This window comes from Typopeltis vanoorti, chromosome 1 (assembly GCF_054136105.1).
Source record: "Typopeltis vanoorti isolate ZY-2024b chromosome 1, IOZ_Tvanoo_1.0, whole genome shotgun sequence".
NCBI classification, from domain to species: domain Eukaryota; kingdom Metazoa; phylum Arthropoda; class Arachnida; order Uropygi; family Thelyphonidae; genus Typopeltis; species Typopeltis vanoorti.
The window spans coordinates 127,672,206-127,692,098 of NC_143549.1; the positions used below are offsets into that span (position 1 = coordinate 127,672,206).

The 19,893-nt window shown below is 34.9% G+C and overlaps 2 protein-coding genes across 2 annotated transcripts in view; one reads left to right on the forward strand and one right to left on the reverse strand.

Annotated features, from left to right (window-relative positions):
* The window catches only part of LOC150110411 (macrophage mannose receptor 1-like), a 240,588-nt gene that overhangs the window by 40,718 nt on the left and 179,977 nt on the right, over nt 1-19,893 (reverse strand). The window lies entirely within an intron of this gene.
* The window catches only part of LOC150110412 (macrophage mannose receptor 1-like), a 148,728-nt gene that overhangs the window by 31,983 nt on the left and 96,852 nt on the right, over nt 1-19,893 (forward strand). The window contains exons 6-11 of the mRNA XM_090396116.1: nt 1,670-1,792; nt 3,003-3,128; nt 3,739-3,899; nt 8,066-8,159; nt 11,759-11,928; nt 18,770-18,944. Of these exons, the coding sequence (XP_090252242.1) occupies nt 1,670-1,792; nt 3,003-3,128; nt 3,739-3,899; nt 8,066-8,159; nt 11,759-11,928; nt 18,770-18,944 (849 nt within the window). The remainder of the gene's footprint in view (nt 1-1,669; nt 1,793-3,002; nt 3,129-3,738; nt 3,900-8,065; nt 8,160-11,758; nt 11,929-18,769; nt 18,945-19,893) is intronic.

Sequence of the window (19,893 nt, forward strand, 5' to 3'; positions counted from 1 at the left end):
GGGCAAGAGATTTTTTAGCTTCGTGTAGCTGATTATTTAAAAGAGATTTACTAGCTTTGAAGTAGATCCGATGAGCTTTTGGCGACTTAAAAACTTCTTTTATTTTACAAGAGGTTGGGGAATATTAAGCTGTTAATGCATTTAGCCTTCTTTACCAATACTTTACCGTATCTAGCAGATTGTTTGGAAATAGACTCTCAGTGAAGTCTAGCAATATGTTTTAAAAGAGGTATAGCGTGAGTAGACATATCGATACAAAATTAATAACGGAAAAACTCACGTACGAAGATTATTTAATAGTATAATTTTCGCCTGTGTGTCACAGGTATCTTCAGTATATTAAGCTCAAATTAAACAATAACTGACAATTCCAAAAAGCGCCACCTAAGTAGCAGGTGTAAGATAACTAAAAAGGTCAATAACTTTCCTAAAAAAAATCAATACAATAAAAAGTTAGGAAAGATTACCTGATTTGTAAAGTACTATCTCCCATAAAGGGGATAGACGTAAGCAGTTGGATCTGTTTAAGTTAGAAGAATGAAGTAGAGTTTCATATATTTCTTTATACAAGATGTATCTACATGGAATGAAGATAAAAAGAAAAAGACTTAAAACTCTCTTCGGTCGTCCAACTAGATTGTATGGTCTTCCAAAAGTTCATAAACCAGACATTCCGTTAAGACCAGTCGTAGATTTGTTGCAATTGTGCGTGCAAGTTCACGTGAACGCCAATATTGAATAACTGCAGCATGGCTATCTGGGATGTTATAACTTAAATTATTATTTAAGTGGACCGGGTTCAGTAGGATTTCCCTTGATTCTACGATTTTCCTTTCAAACTCATCTTCACAGCGAAAAATATTTTTCGCTGTGAAGTTGAGTTTCAATATTGGCGTTCATGTGAACTTGCACGCACAATTGCAACAAACAATGGCACGCCAGTTGGAACAACTTGAAAAATACAACGTTTTTATGTATCGATTATGTGAGGCAATTTGTACCTGTAATTTCCAGTTTGTTTAAATAATTCAATGTTTATTAGTATTCCTTTCCTTTATAAATACCTGAAGAAGGCTGCTATATGCCGAAACTAGTAGTATTTATCATTAAAATCTTTATATGTTATCTCGGTCTTGGAGTCATTAAATCTATTTTTTGAAATGTATAACAACCGAGTAAAAGCAGATCGCCATATATATATATATATATATATATATATATATATATATATATATATATATATATATATATATATATATATATATATATATATATATATATATATATATATATATATATATATATTTTCGAATTGCAAATTTATCTACTATTTAGATAAATTTATAATTTGCATAATTATACCAGATCATTACATTGATGGAAATAAGATCAATTAATTTGACCATTGCTCTATGGTCATTGATTTTGATAAGGCTTTAGCCAATATTTTGGACACAGAGACGTTTCAGAAAGTAATGTGACAATCAGTTCTTCCTCGTCTGTCAAATAACGTTAGATGTTCCCAACTTTTCATAAAATTGATATCAATTACCCATGCTCTCTCTCTCTCTCTCTCTCTCTCTCTCTGTAAATAGAATGTTATTCGAATTCGCCGTTATATTTATAATTCCATTTTCATACAGTTTCATTTTAATTTTTTTACTTATAGGTGCAGAGAAAAACTGCAGTTTGAAGACAGCAATCGCGTGCAAAAATAATGACGAGGTGTTCGACATACTTTCAGATGATGCTGCGTTGCCCAAATATTGTCCATCTTCTTGGCTTTCGTTTGGTAGGTGTATTCTAATAGTTTATAGTTTAGCTGATATTAGAAATTAACTATTCCTATTTATTACTGCACTCCCCCAAAATGCAAGAGATAACTTCGAAACTATCTTCTTTATAGCAAATCTACATTGTATATTGGAAACACAATATACGATATAGTATATTGTGTTTCCAATTTAATATCACCCTTTCTCTCTTTTTCACCGAGAGGCCGAAGTATAGTCACTAACGAAATGCTTTCTGATTGAAAATTCATGGGTTCAAATCCCATTTAAAGACTCGGAGATTCTTTATGAGACCTTTTCAACAAAACAAAAAATTCCGCCTAATAAATGACCCTTCTCTCACAGACATTAATCTCATTTTTTGACCATAGATGCTCCATTTCTGCGTTATGCTTTTTTATCTGTATTTTCATGAGCATTGCTCTGCTGAACTGACCACTGCCATTCTTTCACTTTCTTCTAGTTACATAAGAACTAGAGCAGCCACTAGTCAACATTCGCACTTCTCCCAACTTCAAACATTTCATACCAACGTCTTACATATTCCTTTATTCCTTCTACATCTGGTCTTGGAATAGCCTTTTCTATTTTTACCAATGAGTACAACCCAAGCTTGTCAAGAATCTTGTGAATAGATCCCTTCTTTATCCGTAATTACTTCTCCAGTCAAGCTAATAGCATGCTGCTAATAATTTGTATGTATGGCGTGATTAGCAATATATATATTAGTCCCTCCCTAACTTGATCGAGACTCCGTAGACCAGTCAGTATCGACGATGCTTTTCAGTTGGAAAGACCTCGACTCGAATTCATTCTGGAGGTGAACAGTTATAAAGACCTTTCAACTGAATGTCAGAGATTCGATCTCATACAGAGGCAGAGGTTTCTAATCATGCAGGAAACCTTTTCAGTTAGTAAACTGGCAAACTTGCAAGAAGGACACAAACAGTTAACAGACATAGTCCACCGTCCTCATAAGCCTTGGTTGATTCAGCTGTATTCCCCAAACAACAAGGATCCTGCTTGAATGTAGTACATTTTCTTCTACTTTTTTTACCCTGTTCTCTTTTATTGCTCTTTTAGTGTAAGGCGTTGTATTAAGTGTGCTTGGAATAATTCTCTTACCCTGTTTTATTAGTTTAAAATTTTTACTTAATCTACTTTGTGCTCACGTTAATGTAGCTCACGTTTTGCATTTACCTTTTCTAGGAAATAAGTGCTTTATGGCTATTGGTAAAACTGATTACAATGAAAGAAAAACTTGGGAAAATGCCTTGAAGAAGTGTGTTAGTTTAGGTGGTACTCTAGCGTCTATTCATAACAAGGAAGAACAAAGTAAGTACATCACTGTCACGTGTTTAAAGAAATATCATTACAGTTGCATTCTCTAACATATTTTACTAACGTTCAAAAAAGATGTTTTAATCTTTCCACTGAATGGTAATGCTGAAATAGTACATATTAGTAAGAAAATCAATCGGCATAAAATTACCTTCGTTTATTGTTTAAATTACAAACAACACATTAACATCATGTAATAATTTTTAAACATCAGTTATGATTTTATTAAGTTTATAAGATATCTATTTTTGATCACTTTAATGTTTTTACTGCTAGATAGAATCATATGCATTTATAGAGGAACATTGTTCTTGTTCAACTCAGCAATTAGCCAGTCACCCTCCATTCTTTCTCTCTTAGCTTATGTTTGATAGGTGCATACCAAATTGCATTTGCTTAATTTACCGAGGGAGGAAATTATTTGAAACAACTGTTTTTAAAAACGAAAACTTAAATTATAAAGATGTTATTGTTTGTGTGCGAGATCCAGTAAAAAGAAGAAGTGCTAAGAAGACCATTCCAAAAATAAAATGCATTAAAAATCTCATATTTTAACATCTTATTTACTAATAGTTATTTTTCCTTTACATTTCTATTTAACTAGCTTTCCTGACAGATATAATGAAGAGATATCAAAATACCATTTGGATAGGTCTTCGTCAGGGTATTTTCAACAATGAGTACTTCTGGGTAGATAATTCTCCGCTAGATTATACGAGGTGGGGACCTCCAGAAGTACTAATGGAGTATTTTAGCGTTGAACAGGTAAGAAAACATTCCAAGAAGTTAGGATACGTCGTTAACTGACATTTAGTACATGGCTGTAAATGATTAGCTGTTTGCACCTTATTTACATTTAGTTTCTTGCTTGAATTATAAGATGTACACTTTTCTGTACTACTTAATAAGAAATCTAAGTCATGGTAATACATTAATTATTATTCGTTATGTTTTCTCTGTAAAAGTTTAAATCCTAAAGGCTTTAAAAGTTCGATTTAGATTTTAATGGCTGCATAAGTCTATAATTTTATAGAAAGTACGTTTCCAAGAGGCAACAACGTGTTCAGAAAGAAACGTAAACACTTGCCCATAATTATGTATACTTTGTAGAATGTGCTTTTTTCTTGAAGCAAAAGTGTGTTTAGAAAGAAAGAAAAAGTAAAGCAAAAACTTAGAAGAACTGGTGGGGGATAACATCTTTTTATACAATAGGTATTGTTTTTTATTGTCACCTCAGTATTCCAACAGGGCAGTAATCTCACACCACGTGATAAAAATCATCTTCCACCTAAAAAGCAATCAAGTCAGCCATTGAAGCTAGTGTTAAATTCTTTTCTCGTATAGGAACATCTTAAGAAATCAAAACCTAATGTAATGTTGGTAGATATGGGTTTTTACTTACACCAACCAGCATAACATAAAGTTATTCTGCATATTAAATTTGAAGTTATAGCTATTCCAGTGAACTCTCTCGTGATTTGATTCGAACAGTATTCTTAAAATTGTTCATCATCAACTCTAGATTAAGGTCTGGTTTTCTTGGTGACCATACTCTTTTTGAAATCCATTAAACACAGACTTCAAATACTCCATCTTATTGTTTGACATATAAGCAGTCGAATTACCTTCTTAAAACATTTTAGTGGCTTCTCTGGTAAACAATTCATAAATATTATCCAATGGCAGTATCATATTCTCAGTTAGCATCTCATAAAAGAAAGATCATTTACAAGTCAAAATATTTTGAGATGTAAAGGGTCTCATATATTTTGGGAGGATCTTCGAATATGCAGGGTACAATCATATTCTAAGAATCAGTACCCGAGATCTATTGTTCGTAGGTCCGTAACCAGTAATTCAGTTTCTTTCCATTAGGAATCAACTGTTTCATGAACCTACCAGCATCACTGGAAGTCACTGATGTTGTCTTCTGGGAAACTTATATATTCCCTTAACCTGACACTAATAAATAAGACTTCTTTACAAATCTGTTTGGGTTATTAATTTAGAATTACATTTTGAATGTCCTTCAGGTTTTTCTTTAGAATATACTTTCCTTCTTCATTTTAACATGCACATTTACACTTCTCCTTTACTTAATTTGTTTCATATGTGTTTGATGGACTTATTCGAAATCTATGTAATAGAACTGAAAAGATTACGCCGAGAAGTGAACAACTTCCTTTGGAAAATCATATTGTTGGAAGAAAGCAAAGCTAGTTCTGATGTTTTCTTTCCTCGTGTGACTTTCTTAAATGAATAATCTTCGCTGAATGCACTTACAATTTTTGTTCCTCGTGGACAGAAAGAGAAATGAACCTTAGAGGTTTGCGTTTCTCTTTAAAATCATTTTAAAACTCATGCAATCCATTACGAGCAAAGCAGAAAGCAGAGCAAAACAAAGATGATCTTATGTGAACTACAGATCATAACATCAGTTCTTCCGTTGATTGCATTTCTTTTTTAATGCATTATACAAACATTTTTCAAAATTACCTTGAACGTTTTTAACTTGAAAACTGTTTCAGTTTCGTCACTTTGTTCGAACTTTTACAATTTCAACATAAAACTTATAAAAAGGCCGAAATCTTATCTACGATTTTAATTTATCTTCAATTAATACTTTATTATATAAGAACAATCTGTATTCAATTTCAATGTTCCTAAAATTATTATTATTATTATTAAAATTGATAATTTAGTACGCTTGCAAATTCATTAACACAAGAGAAAGACACCTTACCTATGTCTTTCTCTCGAATCCTCCCCAAAGAGAGCAAGCTGAACTCCCTTACCTTTAACTGATTGTTCGTAATAGGTGGGTAGCAGGTCTTTATCCATATAATCACAGCCATCACCGATATTTTTGAATGCATCGAGGAAAATAATGCAATAGACAGTTGCCATCATCTAGTGATACTTAACCCTAGCCTGTACCTTTGTTTCAAACAGACTAAATTTTGTGTTTCTTTTTTTTTTTTTTTTCATTTTAGTTTCCAGGTGTAGGTAAAAATATATTAATTGCCATTACGTGTGCAAAAAGGTCGACTTACACTGGAACCAAATGAAAAAAGACAAAAAAAGGTTCCTCTATTCGACCACTAACCTAAGACGGTCTCTTTCGTCTGGTGGTATTTGGAATTTTCAGATATTTATATTCGTTACTAGGTAAACAATCTTCACACGAAAATCTAATTTTATGCATTAAGCATTAAGCAGACAGCAGATTCATTCAGCATATTTGATAACTCTACTAAGAAAATAATCTTCAGTATTCAAATGGTAGTAATATTATTTCTCACAATGAACCGGGTGAATGGTATCGCTAATCTCATTCCATCGTTTTTCAGTTATTTGAGTATAACATAATGATGAAAGTATTTGCTCTCTTGGTGTCACTATGCAATTTACTGTTAAAATTGGAGCTAAGGTGCTCAAAGTGCTTTAGTGTCACAGAGAGAGAGAAAAAAAAAGAAAAACATAAAAATATAGTGTTTCATATTCATGTAACTTAACTTCTTGGGTTTTTTATTTGTTTTGGGACAGGCAAGTTAATGTCTATTTGACTTACGCTAACGGTAGCCATTAGCTGTAATGACATTTGCAGATTCTGTATATTATGTTGTATTAACGAATAGATAAAGTTGTTTGTATTGTTGAGGGAGAAAAAATTAAGTTACTAGTAGAAGTAACTCAGCTGTTTTCAAAGACCATAAATGAAAAAAAGAGCTTCATGTGCTCCTCCCATCACAGAATTGTGCACGTAAGTCAAAAGATGTGTAGTGCAACCAATCGTCATAATGACAAGACCATTGGTTTCGATACACGCATTTAGACCCTCTTGTATCGACTAAATCATTCTTACTCTTTTACCCTCCATAACTTTGCAGCCACATACAACTGAATAAATATTTATTCAATAATTTCATTGCCATCACCATAATTATCTAGCGCTACTATCCTCCCTAATCAATCTCGAGTTCTTCGGTTAGGTTTACAAGTTCCTTCTTATATTATTTGTAATTTATAAATCTTTCTCTAGAGACCAAACATGGATTTTTGAAGCCATTGTAAGCCTCAATCAGTATGAGCTGTGTTTCATATCTGAAGAAAATTCAGCTCCCACCAAAAACGTTCACAAAAACTTCCTGTCCACGGTAAACTTCGAACCCAGCCTAGAGACTGTTGATTATAGTCTGCATACCAAACCTCTACCGTCCAATCAGACAGGCAATGAAATGTTTGTCCGGATTGGGCAGAGGAGGTACAGTTTCTCTATATCAAATCTGATAGAATATATACTTCAATACATATATTCAATACATAGAACATATGTATTGAAGTTGGGGGGGGACAAATAATTATATTTACCAATTAAAATTACAATGAATATTTTCGAATATAAATATCTAAATTTTCAAATCATCGCGAGAAGAAAGAGACCGTTTCAGGTTAGGTACTGGTTGTCGACTGGAGGAACCTTTTCTGTCTGTTTTTTATCAGGTTCCATAGAAAGTCGATCTTTTGGTAAAAGCAATGGCAATTAGGATATTGTTTCCCTTCATATAGAAATAAAACAAAAGGAACTTAAAATTCAAACTATTTCGGACAAAAGTACAGGTTAGGGTTAAGTATGACAAGATGGCAATTGTCTGCCGCATTCTTTTCCATAATGCCTTTAAAAATATCAGTGACGGCTATGGATATAAGAGTACAGACTTGTTGCCAACCGAGAAAGGAGTTCCACCTACTCCATTTAGGGAACACCCAATACGTAATATTCCTTTCTTTTGAGTTAATAGTTTTGCAACCGTATTAAATTTTCAATGTTTAATAATGATAATGTTAGAAATATTAAAATTAAATACAGATATCTGTTTTAAATATTTTGCCTATCTAATCTGTTCTTTCTTTAATTTTGCTCTATTTAGAAAGGATGTACGCTGATACTACTTGTTAGGAGAGGGTGGTGGAATAGTATTTCCTGTTCAGACGACAACGCTTTCATCTGCCAAACTAATCCATGTAAGCAACTTGTACTATGTAGAAGTATATACAGATGGTGAAAATTGAATTAGAAATTGTTAAAGAGATTACTGTGCTTATCAGATTAGAGATTTTTCAATAAAGAATTTGATGAAGCAAACTTAATTATTTTAAAATGTAAAATTTCAAATTTACAGATCACAATTTGTACCTTACTTAACTGACAGTTAACAAATTTGCTAAAGACACATTTAGGATTATCCAAAATATACGAGCAATTGTATAGTATAATATTAGTTAAAGAGAGTAATTAATATTATTAATATCCTCCAAAATTTTGAACTTTGCGTGATAATTCTCTCAAACATTTCGCAAAAACGGAAGTTTCAGGTACCGAAAAAAAGCCTTCCACTTAGTAGTCTCCTTGATCCGAGAAGGAAGCCCAAAACACGGAGCAATTAGATCAAACCCTGAAGGGTGGGTACACCGTTAATAGATATCTCTCACTCTTCGATTGGTGGATGAACAACGCGGAATTCAGATAGACTTACAGCTCTCTTCAAGAAAGAAAGAAAGAAAGAAAAAGATTAAAAGTGTTAATGTTAAACATGATTTCATTTTATGTGTGAATTGTGCTTGATTACACCGTTTCTAATTACTGCTCCAGCAACTGAGGTTACAAGATGTATTTATGTTTCCGGTGAATAAATCTCCGTGTTTTTAGTGAGAAAAATCTTCTCTCTCTCTCTCTCTCTCTCTCTCTCTCTAATATTCCCAATCTTTCTAATTTCACATAAATTAGAAAGATTGGAATATTAGAGTGCAGTTTGCACGAAAGCGAATCGCACGGAGGCGGATTTTTTGGGGCGGGGAGAAAAAAAATTTACTTCAAATTTTAACCAATAGTGGGCGCTGTACCACATGCATCATTTGCAAATACGTGCAAATGAGAGTTCTATAAAACGAAGGGTGTACTGCTGACACTCGTAACGAATTCGTGCGAATTCCAAGTCACTGGAGGTGAACAGAATTGTTTTCGTGAAAAGAAAAGTTTGTTGCTGTGATGCTTACTTTGGTGGTGTGATGATTAAGCACCCCGAAGGATGTGGAATAATGACATTTTCGCTATGCCTGTGATTCTTGCAGCTTCCCGTGCACTGCTTACACCGCTTGTTGATTGCGCCGCTAGGGCATTGATTTGCGTTACCACAACGCTGGTACGGGCTTTGGACAACACTGATCTGCATGTTCGAGGGCGATCTGACAAATTTCCAGTTTTCTCAAAAAGTCGCATTAGAGATTGTATTCCGGCAGGAGTGATAGTATCTCGACCTTTCTTCATTCTTTTCTGCATTCGAAACTTCCGCTACCGATTCTCCACTTACTTAAGACAACTTCACTAACAATATCTTATGCACAAAAGTAAGCATCACAGCAATAAATGTTTCTTTTTACAAAAACAATTCCGTTCACCCCAATGACTGGGAATTCGCACGCATTTATTAAGCTGTCAGCACTACACCCTTCGTTTTATGAAACTCTCATTTGTACGTATTTGCAAATGATGCATGTGGTACAGCGCCCCTATTGGTGAAAATGTGAAGTAAAATTTTTCTCCGACATATATATATATATATATATATATATATATATATATATATATATATATATATATATATATATATATATATATATATATTGGGGGGGCTGTTAATCAGTCTGTATCTTCTCTAATGCTGTGTGGAGACTTCTCCGATTGCAGGAGGGTTTGGATCTATTTCTCCCATGGTGATACATTCCATCTCGAGTAAATATATATGCATTATTATGAATGAATGAACCTGCGGAATGAAATTCGCAGCCTTTTGGCTAGAGAGCTGATATGTTAAACACTTGCCACTAGGTTGATGAATGTAAACCCCTTTTTTTCAGAGAGAAAAACCCTACTTCGTGCAAGAGATTTACTAACGCGGAATTCGTCAAAGAAAGGCTTATAAGCACTTCCCATACTCGGCAGGAGTGAAATCGAATTAGAATTCGTGGTACCTAGTTCTATGGATGCAAAAGTTATTTCTTCTGGGCTACACTGCTACAGAACAAAGCAGATGGGAAAATATCCAAAGGATATTGTGACACTGTATATCCTGCCTACGTCAACCGAGTTGCAAAAATTCAAACTTGACTTAGATGTTTGCACTTTCCGAAATACAACTGGAAGACCTAAACACGCATATTTGATTTTTCCTGTGAATACAGGTATTATCAGATATGCCGTAGGCACTGTAGGCACCTATACTACTAATTATGGTCAGGCACACAACCTAGAACACGACCGGAACTACTCCAAACAGACAGCAAGAGACTCAGGATATGAAATTAATTGCAAATCCGTCATATACAGTTTCCACGTAAAATGTACAAAAAAGAGAGATCATCCATCACTCATTCGGTATGGTGAAGATCCAGTCAATAAATTTATATGAAATATGAACAAAATTAGACAAACCACTATATAATTTTAACTTAAGGATATAAGAGCTGGGTTAGAAAACTGGAGGCCACAAACATGAGTAATGAGAGAAATGAGGGGAATGCATGGATGGCATTAATGGCAGAATCATATTAAAATGAGAGTATTAGAAAAGAAGGAGCTTGACATTGTTACTATTCTGAAATGTTAGTGCAGAGCTCATGTTGTATGGTTACTTAAACAAAATGGAGATGAAAGGACAGCAAAATTAAACGGCAATGGCCCCAAAGGAAATCAAGATCAAGGTTAGTTCAGATACCTTAGAAGACCGAAGTTTAAGATTCGACAATATTGGAGTCATGATAAGGTAACAAATTTACTAGGAGTTAATCATGTAAAATAAAGTGTGTACATCAATCTAAAATAAACTATAATTCATGTAACGGTATAACAATATTCTGCACATCTGTTGCAGTCATGCATTAAGAATTTATTGATGATAATAATAATGCTATATCTCGAAATACACTACACCACATACTACATATCGCAAGATTCACCAAGCAACAAACAGTTTCCTTAAGATGAAAAGCCAAAGCGGCTATTTTTTCTGGCGAAGTTGATAAGTTAATGGGATAAAATCCCTTATTGTTTATCAGCCAGTAAGCGAAACTACGGCACTACCAAGTAGTCACGCTTGGATACGCCGACGTTTCGTCGGCATGAAACCTTACAGATCATAGTTTTCGATCGTAGTTTCGCTTACTGGCTGATAAACAATAAGGGATTTCATCCCATTAACTAAACAGTTTCCTTGTTTCAATATCTCACTGTGATAAAACTTTATCAGAGATATCGAAAAATGTTCAGATAAAACCTGTACTAGTTCGCCTGTATGTACAGGCTGCGTTTAAAATTTGTATAGCTTGTCTGTACAGGCTGCATCACCAATTATATTCTACATGCATGTTTATCTTCTCAAAATGACCTATGCAACATTTTAAAATATTATTTCCATACGAGTTACTTCTTTGACGTTTTATACGATGGTTGGTTTCTAGAGCAGCTGTTACCTTCCAGAGATGCAACATTACTATATACATATAGGTATATATATATTTTTTTTTTCTGTATTTACTAAATATAACTTTAATCTATTCATTTTCAGTTCAAATGTGTGGCTCGGATAACCCTCAGTGGTTCTTCTTCAACGATTACTGTTACGGCATCATGCGGGAAAATCTTACTTGGCACCGTGCTAAAGAATATTGTGAGGAGCACAACTCCACCATTGCATCAATCCACTCTGCAAAGGAGTGGTTTTTCCTGTCGCGAGTTGTATGTATTCATTTATATAATCAATCTTTCTAGTAATATTTATTAAATAGCAACTTTAATTCCTTTTTTCTAGTAAACAGTTTTCACAAATAAAATGGCATTTTGCTGACACACGTAGCAGAAATATTGAAAAGTAAACACAAAGGATATCTTACAGAAGCTGCAGACATCAAAGAAAGAAGGAAAGAGTATACAGAAGCCCTTTACAGAAAGGAGTCCAAAATAATTCAGAAATCTGAAGAGCAGGTTTACACACAGGAGCCAGTACCTCTGGAGAGTGAAGTGAAATGGGCACTACAACAGCTATCCAGTAAGAAAGCACCAGGAGGAGATGGAATACCCATTGAACTGCTGAATGTCGCCAATCTGATTCACAACTACATTGCCCAGGGAATGGAAAAAATCAGTTTACATACCTTTATTGAAGAAAGGCGTTGCACGAGAGTGGGAAAATTACAGAACTATCGCATTGATTTGTCATGCAAGTACAGTCTTATTAAAATCATTTAGAAAAGACTGGAGCCATTCATGAAGAGAGAAATGCCAGATGAATAGGCAGGATTTCGAAAAGGCAGAGGAACAAGAGATCAAATCGCCAATGTGAGATGGATAATAGAAAGAGCTCAGGAATATCACAAGAATGTCTACCTTTATTTCCTTGACTATAGCAAGGCTTTTGACTCTGTAGATCATGTGAAACTGTGGAATGTGTTAAGAACAATGGGAGTCTCAGAGCATTTCATTATCCTTCTAAGGAATCTTAATTATGAACAAGGAGCTACTGTCCTAACAGAACTTGGAGAAACTGAGTATTTCACAATAGGTAAAGGAATGCGACAAGGATGTATTTTATCTGCGTACCTGTCTAACTTGTACAGCGAATACATTTTAAGAATGGCAGGGCTAGAGAAGTCTTCAGTTGGAATTAAAATTGGTGGAAAAAATATTAATAATTTAAGGTATGCAGATGATACCACCTTGCTAGCAGAATGTAAAGGAGATTTTAAGGAACTTATTATGAAAGTTAAAGAAGAAAGTGCTAAATATGGTCTTAAACGTAACCTCAAAAAGAAAAACGTTATGGCAACATGTGAACTTAATGATTTTGAAGTAGATTGGGAGAAAATGGAACCAGTTAACAATTTTTGCTCCAGGGTCCAGAATTGATAAATATGGTTACTGTACTGAAGATGTTGGAAGAAGATTATTACTCGGAAAGAAAGCACTGACAAATTTATGCAAGATATTGAAAGATAAACGTATTAGCCTCGCAACACAAATCAGAATCGTGAAAGCAATGGTATTCCCTGAGAGACTGAATGGATGTGAAAGTTGGACCCTGAGAAAGGGTGTAAGAAGGAAGATAGATGTATTTGAATTATGGATTTGGAGATGCAAACCAAGAATACCATGGACTGCAAAGCAAACCAGTAAATCAGTAATTGACAGAATAAAGCCAGATTTCCCTCTCGAGGCTATGATCATCAAGCAAAAATTGTCATACTTCGGACATAATATGAGAGCAAATAACAGTCTGGAGAAGATTATGATGCTTGCTAAAGTTGATGAAAGCAGGAGAAGAGGAAGACCAATAATTTGATGAATGAGTGGAGTTAAAGAAGCAACTGCAGTGCGCTGGGAATTTCTGAAATACATGGTGAGGGATAGATCTGAATGGAGATCCATGTTCATGGAGTTGCCAGGAGTCGAAAACGACTCAACGGAACACACACACACACACACACACACACACACACACACACACACACACACACACACACACACACACACACACACACACACACACACACACACACACACACACACACACACACACACACACACAAATTGAACAGATTATGGATTTTTCATACTTAGATGTGTTTTGCAGTTCAATGCTTCCTACATTTGAGTCCCTTAACCCTTGTGTTATGATCTATTTTGAGAAGGTGTTCTGAAAGTGTTCGGATATTCTTTCTGATATTACAAACAAGAAGGAAGAATTATTGGCCTTGGCTGGCTCTTCCTTTCCAGAGTTTATCGGCATTAGTGAGACATGGCTGACAGAAGATGATATGGCTAGTGGGATAGAATGTGAAGGGTATAGTGTGTTTAGGAAGGACAGAGAGAAAAGAATGGGGGTAGGAATGTTACTGATGATAGATAATGAACCGCAGCCAAGGAGAATTGAAGTTGAACTGCTGGATAGTGAAGAGAGCACATTTGAGGCTATTTGGTGTGAGATTGAGACTAGTCGAACAAAATATACCATTGTGTTCTGCTATAGACCAAGTGATGGAATATATGGTGGGGATAGTATGCATAGACAAATAGACGCAGTGAGTGGAAGGATGGTAATTATTATGGGGGATTTCAACTATGGTAACATTGACTGGAAAGAGGAGAGGACACATGGGAGGAAGGAATTGGATTTTTTGCTGTTATTAAGGGATTAGCTTATTAAGATTATTAAGGTTATTAACTACCTGAAACAGCATGTAATGGAATATACTAGGAGTTAGAGAGTGCTTGACTTAGTAATTACATCTGAGAATTTGATAATGAATATGACCATGTTGCAACCAATTGGTGAGAGTGATCATAATGTCTTGACCTGGGAGGTGGCTAAATGTGTGGAATTTTGAATTAAGAAAGGTACATGTGGAATTACCGGGCTGATAAGTATGACAAGCTTAGGAGAGTGCTTGGTTCAGTGCCATGGCATGTTAAACTGCAAGGGTTGGAGGTTGACAGTGCATGGGAAGCGATAATGGAGCGTTTGAAGGAGATAATGGCTGACTGTATACCTAGAGTCCGGATAGTAAATCAAGTAGAGGTTAAATGGATGAATAACACCATTAAGCTTAAGCTTCAAAAAAAAAAAAAAAAGAAACAACCGCGGAGGGAATTTAAGGAGAAAGGTGACCTGCAGGCCCATTAAGAGCATAAAGCACAGGCCGGAAGGGTATCGAGTTTGGTAAGAAAAGCAAAAGCGGATTATGAAAGGAAATTAGCCGGGAAAGTTAAAGAGAATCCCAAACAGTTTTTTCGATATGCTGCAAGTAAAACTAAAAATCTATATGGCAGAATTATTTTAAGAAATGCCAATTTTAGGGAGGTAACTGAATCAGTTGATGTAGTGGAATTACTGAGCGAGCACTTTGCAAAAGTATATCATCCAGGTGGTGATATTGCGGGAATGAAGGAACCAATAGTTTATATGAGAATTGAGGTGAATAAAATGGAGGTGAATAGTGTATTACAAAACCTTAATGTGAATACATCTGTGGGATTGCATGTTATACGAGCTCGGGTCGTACATGAAGCGGCTAACGAATTGTCAGTGCCCTTGACCATTTTGTTTAATTTGAGTCTCTGGTCTGGGATAGTCCTGAGGGTGTAGAAAGAGGGAGAAATAGTTCCACTGCATAAAGGAGGTTCCAAGACTGCTGTTGCAAATTACCGACCGATCAGCATATTAGGAGTCGTTGCCAAGGTTTTGGAGAAAGTAGTCAAGAGAAAAATACAGGAATTTGATAGATGAAAATGGGATACTGTATGGGGGAGCAGCATGATTTTGTGAAGGGTAGATCATGCATCACAAACTTGCTTACGTTTTATAACATAGTGACGGCTGAACTGGATAAGGATAATGGGTATACAGTGATACTTCTGGACCTTTCTAAAACCTTTGACAGGATACCATATGGAATTCGAATCAGTAAACTGCAGCATATGGGGGATTAATATAGGGTTAGTGAGATGGATAGGAGGGTGGTTGATGGAGAGATATCAGAGAGTAGTTTATTCAAGAGTAGAGTCTAAAATACGACCTGTGACTAGTGGTGTGACGCAGGGTTCTGTTCTTGGACAACTACTATTTAATTTGTTCATTAACGATATAGGAAAGGATCTGAGAGGAACTGTTCATTTGTTTGCTGATGATGCAAAGTTGGGTAGAGCAGTAGTGAATCCACATGATGTTAAAATTTTGCAGGATGATTTGGATAGACTGAAGGACTGGGCTAAGGAGAATGGATGTCAATTTAATGTGGCAAAGTGTAAGGTTATGCATTTTGCGGTGAAAAGATTAGCAGCAGTATACCACATTGGTGGAACTGCACTTGAGGAGATTGACGAGGCCAAGGATTTTGGGAGTTTTGGTGGATAGGGAGTTGAAGTTTAGGGGGAACATTGCAAAAGTGGCTAAATCAGCTCATCAAATCACTTGGTTACTGAAGAATACTTTGACGAGCAGAGACAAGTAAGTTATTGTGCCTCTGTAACGAGCCTTGATACATAGAAACAATAACTTAATTGTCCATCTTGACTACTGTGCCAGTTTTGGTTACCTAGGTTTCTTCTTGATGGGGAGGAGATGGAGAGGATCCAGAGGCGAGTGACCAACATGATAACAAGTCTATGGAATGAACCTTATGAGAACAGGTTGAAGATTTGTGGGTTGCAGAAATTGGTTGATAGGCGGAAAAGGGTAATATGATTGAGACATAGAAATTACTGAAGGGTTTCTATATGATTAATTCAGAGGATATTTTTCAGAACAGGATGGTAAGACTAGGCTATCCATGGAAAGTGGGCAAGAGTGTGGTTAATAACGGTGTTAGAACTAGGTTTTTTACTTGGAGAGTGGAGAATGAGTGGAATAAGTTGACAGAGTTTCCTGTGGGTACCATGACTGCGAATGAGTTCAAGCCAAAGTATGATAAATACTGTGTGGATGTTGAATAGTTGCTCTGATGTTTAGGGCCTCCCCCGATGAGTCTACGGACTCCTTGGAGTTTCCCGTAATAATAATAATTATTATTTATATTATTCGGTCTTCACTTGCAGTTTACTTATACTCTGCTGTGCAATCGAATTTGTAGTGCTCATGTAATCACATGCAGTCTTAAAAATATTTCTAAGTGTGAAAAATAGGATGAAGTTATCAAGATTTTGATGCACGGAAATGTGAATGATATCGAAACTGGCAATCACTGCTGATTACAAGGTTTTTATGCTAAAACAATTGTAGGTGTGATTGACGTCTTTGGGAGGTCAAGAATAAGAATTGTGATAGTGAATTTGACATAAAAATGCAACTAATGATTTTCCTAAGAAGAAAAGGGTAGAGTTAATCGGAGAAATTCTGCAAACCAGAAGCACTCAAATGGAACATTACATTAGCACTAGTCAACCAAATCACTTGAATGGCTTGATGGAACCAAGTCCTTCAATAGTTATTAAAATACCTGGTGCCATCAAGCTTCTGCTATTTCGATCCATTTGAAGTCATGAAAGTTCCATAAGGTCGCAAGAGAGTTAAATGATTCCAACAAATTCAGTTTAGTCGACAGAATACACTTTAGATGAACTGATTCAATCAAAAGCTTTAGAAGATCGAAATTTAACCTATGATGCCGATGTTATTCTGATAGACTACTCTACAGATATATTGTTCAATGAAGTTAATAATAAGGTAAACATTTCATGTGATACTGATATACATATATATATATATATATATATATATATATATATAGCACTGAAAAGGAAAAGAGTGCGTGCGGAACTCCACCATTAGTTTCAGAGTTTGACATAAAAGATCCATCAATCCACAATCACACATAATGCGCGTTCAAATAGAAAGGTAGTAACCGAGAAGACAGACCTCCTTACGATTGGAGTTTACCATTAATACACCAATGTGCCAACTCTAATTAGTTGCTTAAGACAGCATACCAAGCACAATCACTTAAGATTCTCGAAAGTTTTCCATACAGCTGATCCAAAAGTGAGGGAACATAAGTAAGATCACCTGTTTGATCGACACTGGGAATCCATAATGGCGATCGTATATTAGTTGAGACAATTCAAGGCTGCATATAATTTGAGTGCTAGTGTTTCTCCATTACTTTAGAAAGCACTGAAATTAGATAAGTTGCTTAATGTGAAAATGGTAAAGACCATACTGTTAAGAGAGTTGTCTGCAGTGAGAGTATTTTGGGCAACGAAGGCAACAGTGGAAATTAAGGAAATCGAATTCTGCAGGCTGAATCGCTAACTGTACAAAATCTCTCTCTCTCTCTCTCTCTCTCTCTCTCTCTCTCTCTATATATATATATATATATATATATATATATATATATATATATATATATATATATATATATATATATATATATATATATATATATATATATGTAGAAAGTACCAGGTTTAAAATTGCTTGGTATCTTTAACATATTTATATATATATATATATATATATATATATATATATATATATATATATATATATATATATATATATATATATATATATATATATATATATAAGAACAATAAGAACGAACATGTTATAAAGTATTATCCGATCAAATGACTTTTATGTTAGTTTAGACGTTATGAATTACAGAAAATTGTTCTTCTTGAACTGTATTTATGAAACTGAATCTGTTGAATCTAGGATTGCATCTGAAATTGTGTCTATGAAATTATATCTAAATTATATTTGTAAGGTTAATTATACACACATTTAATATTTTTGAGGTCTATTATCTATGCGGGTGTTTTAGATATCATTCAGATTGATAGCGTAGATGATTTCAATAATTTATTATTATTTTTTGTGACCCATAATGGGTCACAAAAAATAATAATAAATTATTGTAATCTAAATGAATTAAAACATCCTTTGTTCATCTCGCAATAACGACAAAGTTTGCCTCTACTTTTTTTTTTTTTTAATAATTTTTCATTATTGAGAGACGTGTCATATTGTAATCAGTTCCGCATTTCATATCAATAACCTAAATTCTGATTTCTTTTTTCCCGCCAGCTTTCCAATAATAAAACGGAACAGAAGAGAGTGTGGATTGGTTTGAATGCTTTGGGATTTGACGGTGCTTTTGAGTGGAGTGACGGATCGGAGGTGAATTTCGTGAAATGGAACCACAACCAACCGGATAATTACTTGTATCAGGAACGCTGCACTAGTATGTACGTAGAAACAGGTAAGAAAGAGAATCAGAGAATAAAATATTTCTTATCGCATACGCTTATATTATTATTATTAACAGATACATAGTCATCGAACAATTTCATTTGGATATGATCTTTTATTTGGATACAGTTTCAGTCCTTGAAAGAAGACGGCTGCCGACGCAATAGTCTCATTGCCTTGAAAGTGGTAAATGCTGTTAACAAATTGGAATTATAGACCTTTAAGTGAAGACTTGTAGTGCTTGCTTATTATACAAGACATAATGTTTATTAATAAAAATCAAGAATTATTATTAATGTTATTCATCTTTAACTAAGATGAAAAGCCAAACGGCTATTTTTTTCTGGCGAGGTTGATATAAGTTAAGGGGATAAAAATCCCTTATGGTTTTTCAGCCAGCAAGCGAAACTAAGATCGTAAACTACGATCTGTAACGTTTCATGCCGACGAACTGTCAGCGTATCCAAGCGTAAGTGACCACTTGGTAGTGGTCAGGCAATCGTATAGCAAAAGTATGTAAGTTTTCTTCACTTAAACTCTGATATTCTAGGTCTAGCTACTCACTGATGAGACCTCAAAAAAGGTTGAAACCGGTCTGGGTAGTGACCTCTCCTCATAATGTAAAACAGTACTACATCTCTTAAGAGCTGTGTGTTTTACATTATGAGAAAATATCAAGAACAGTGAGGGAACTTGCTCCACCTTTGCAACGAGTTGCCGTGGTGTGGCACTACCAAGTGGTCACTTACGCTTGGATACGCTGACAGTTCGTCGGCATGAAACGTTACAGATCGTAGTTTTCGATCTTAGTTTCGCTTACTGGCTGAAAAACCATAAGGGATTTTTATCCCCTTAACTTATTCATCTTTATTTGTTTTATTATGCGTTGCGATAAATCCATTTTACATACTGTATTTTCGACGACTGTGTCCTTCATATGTCTTTTATTTTATTGAAGG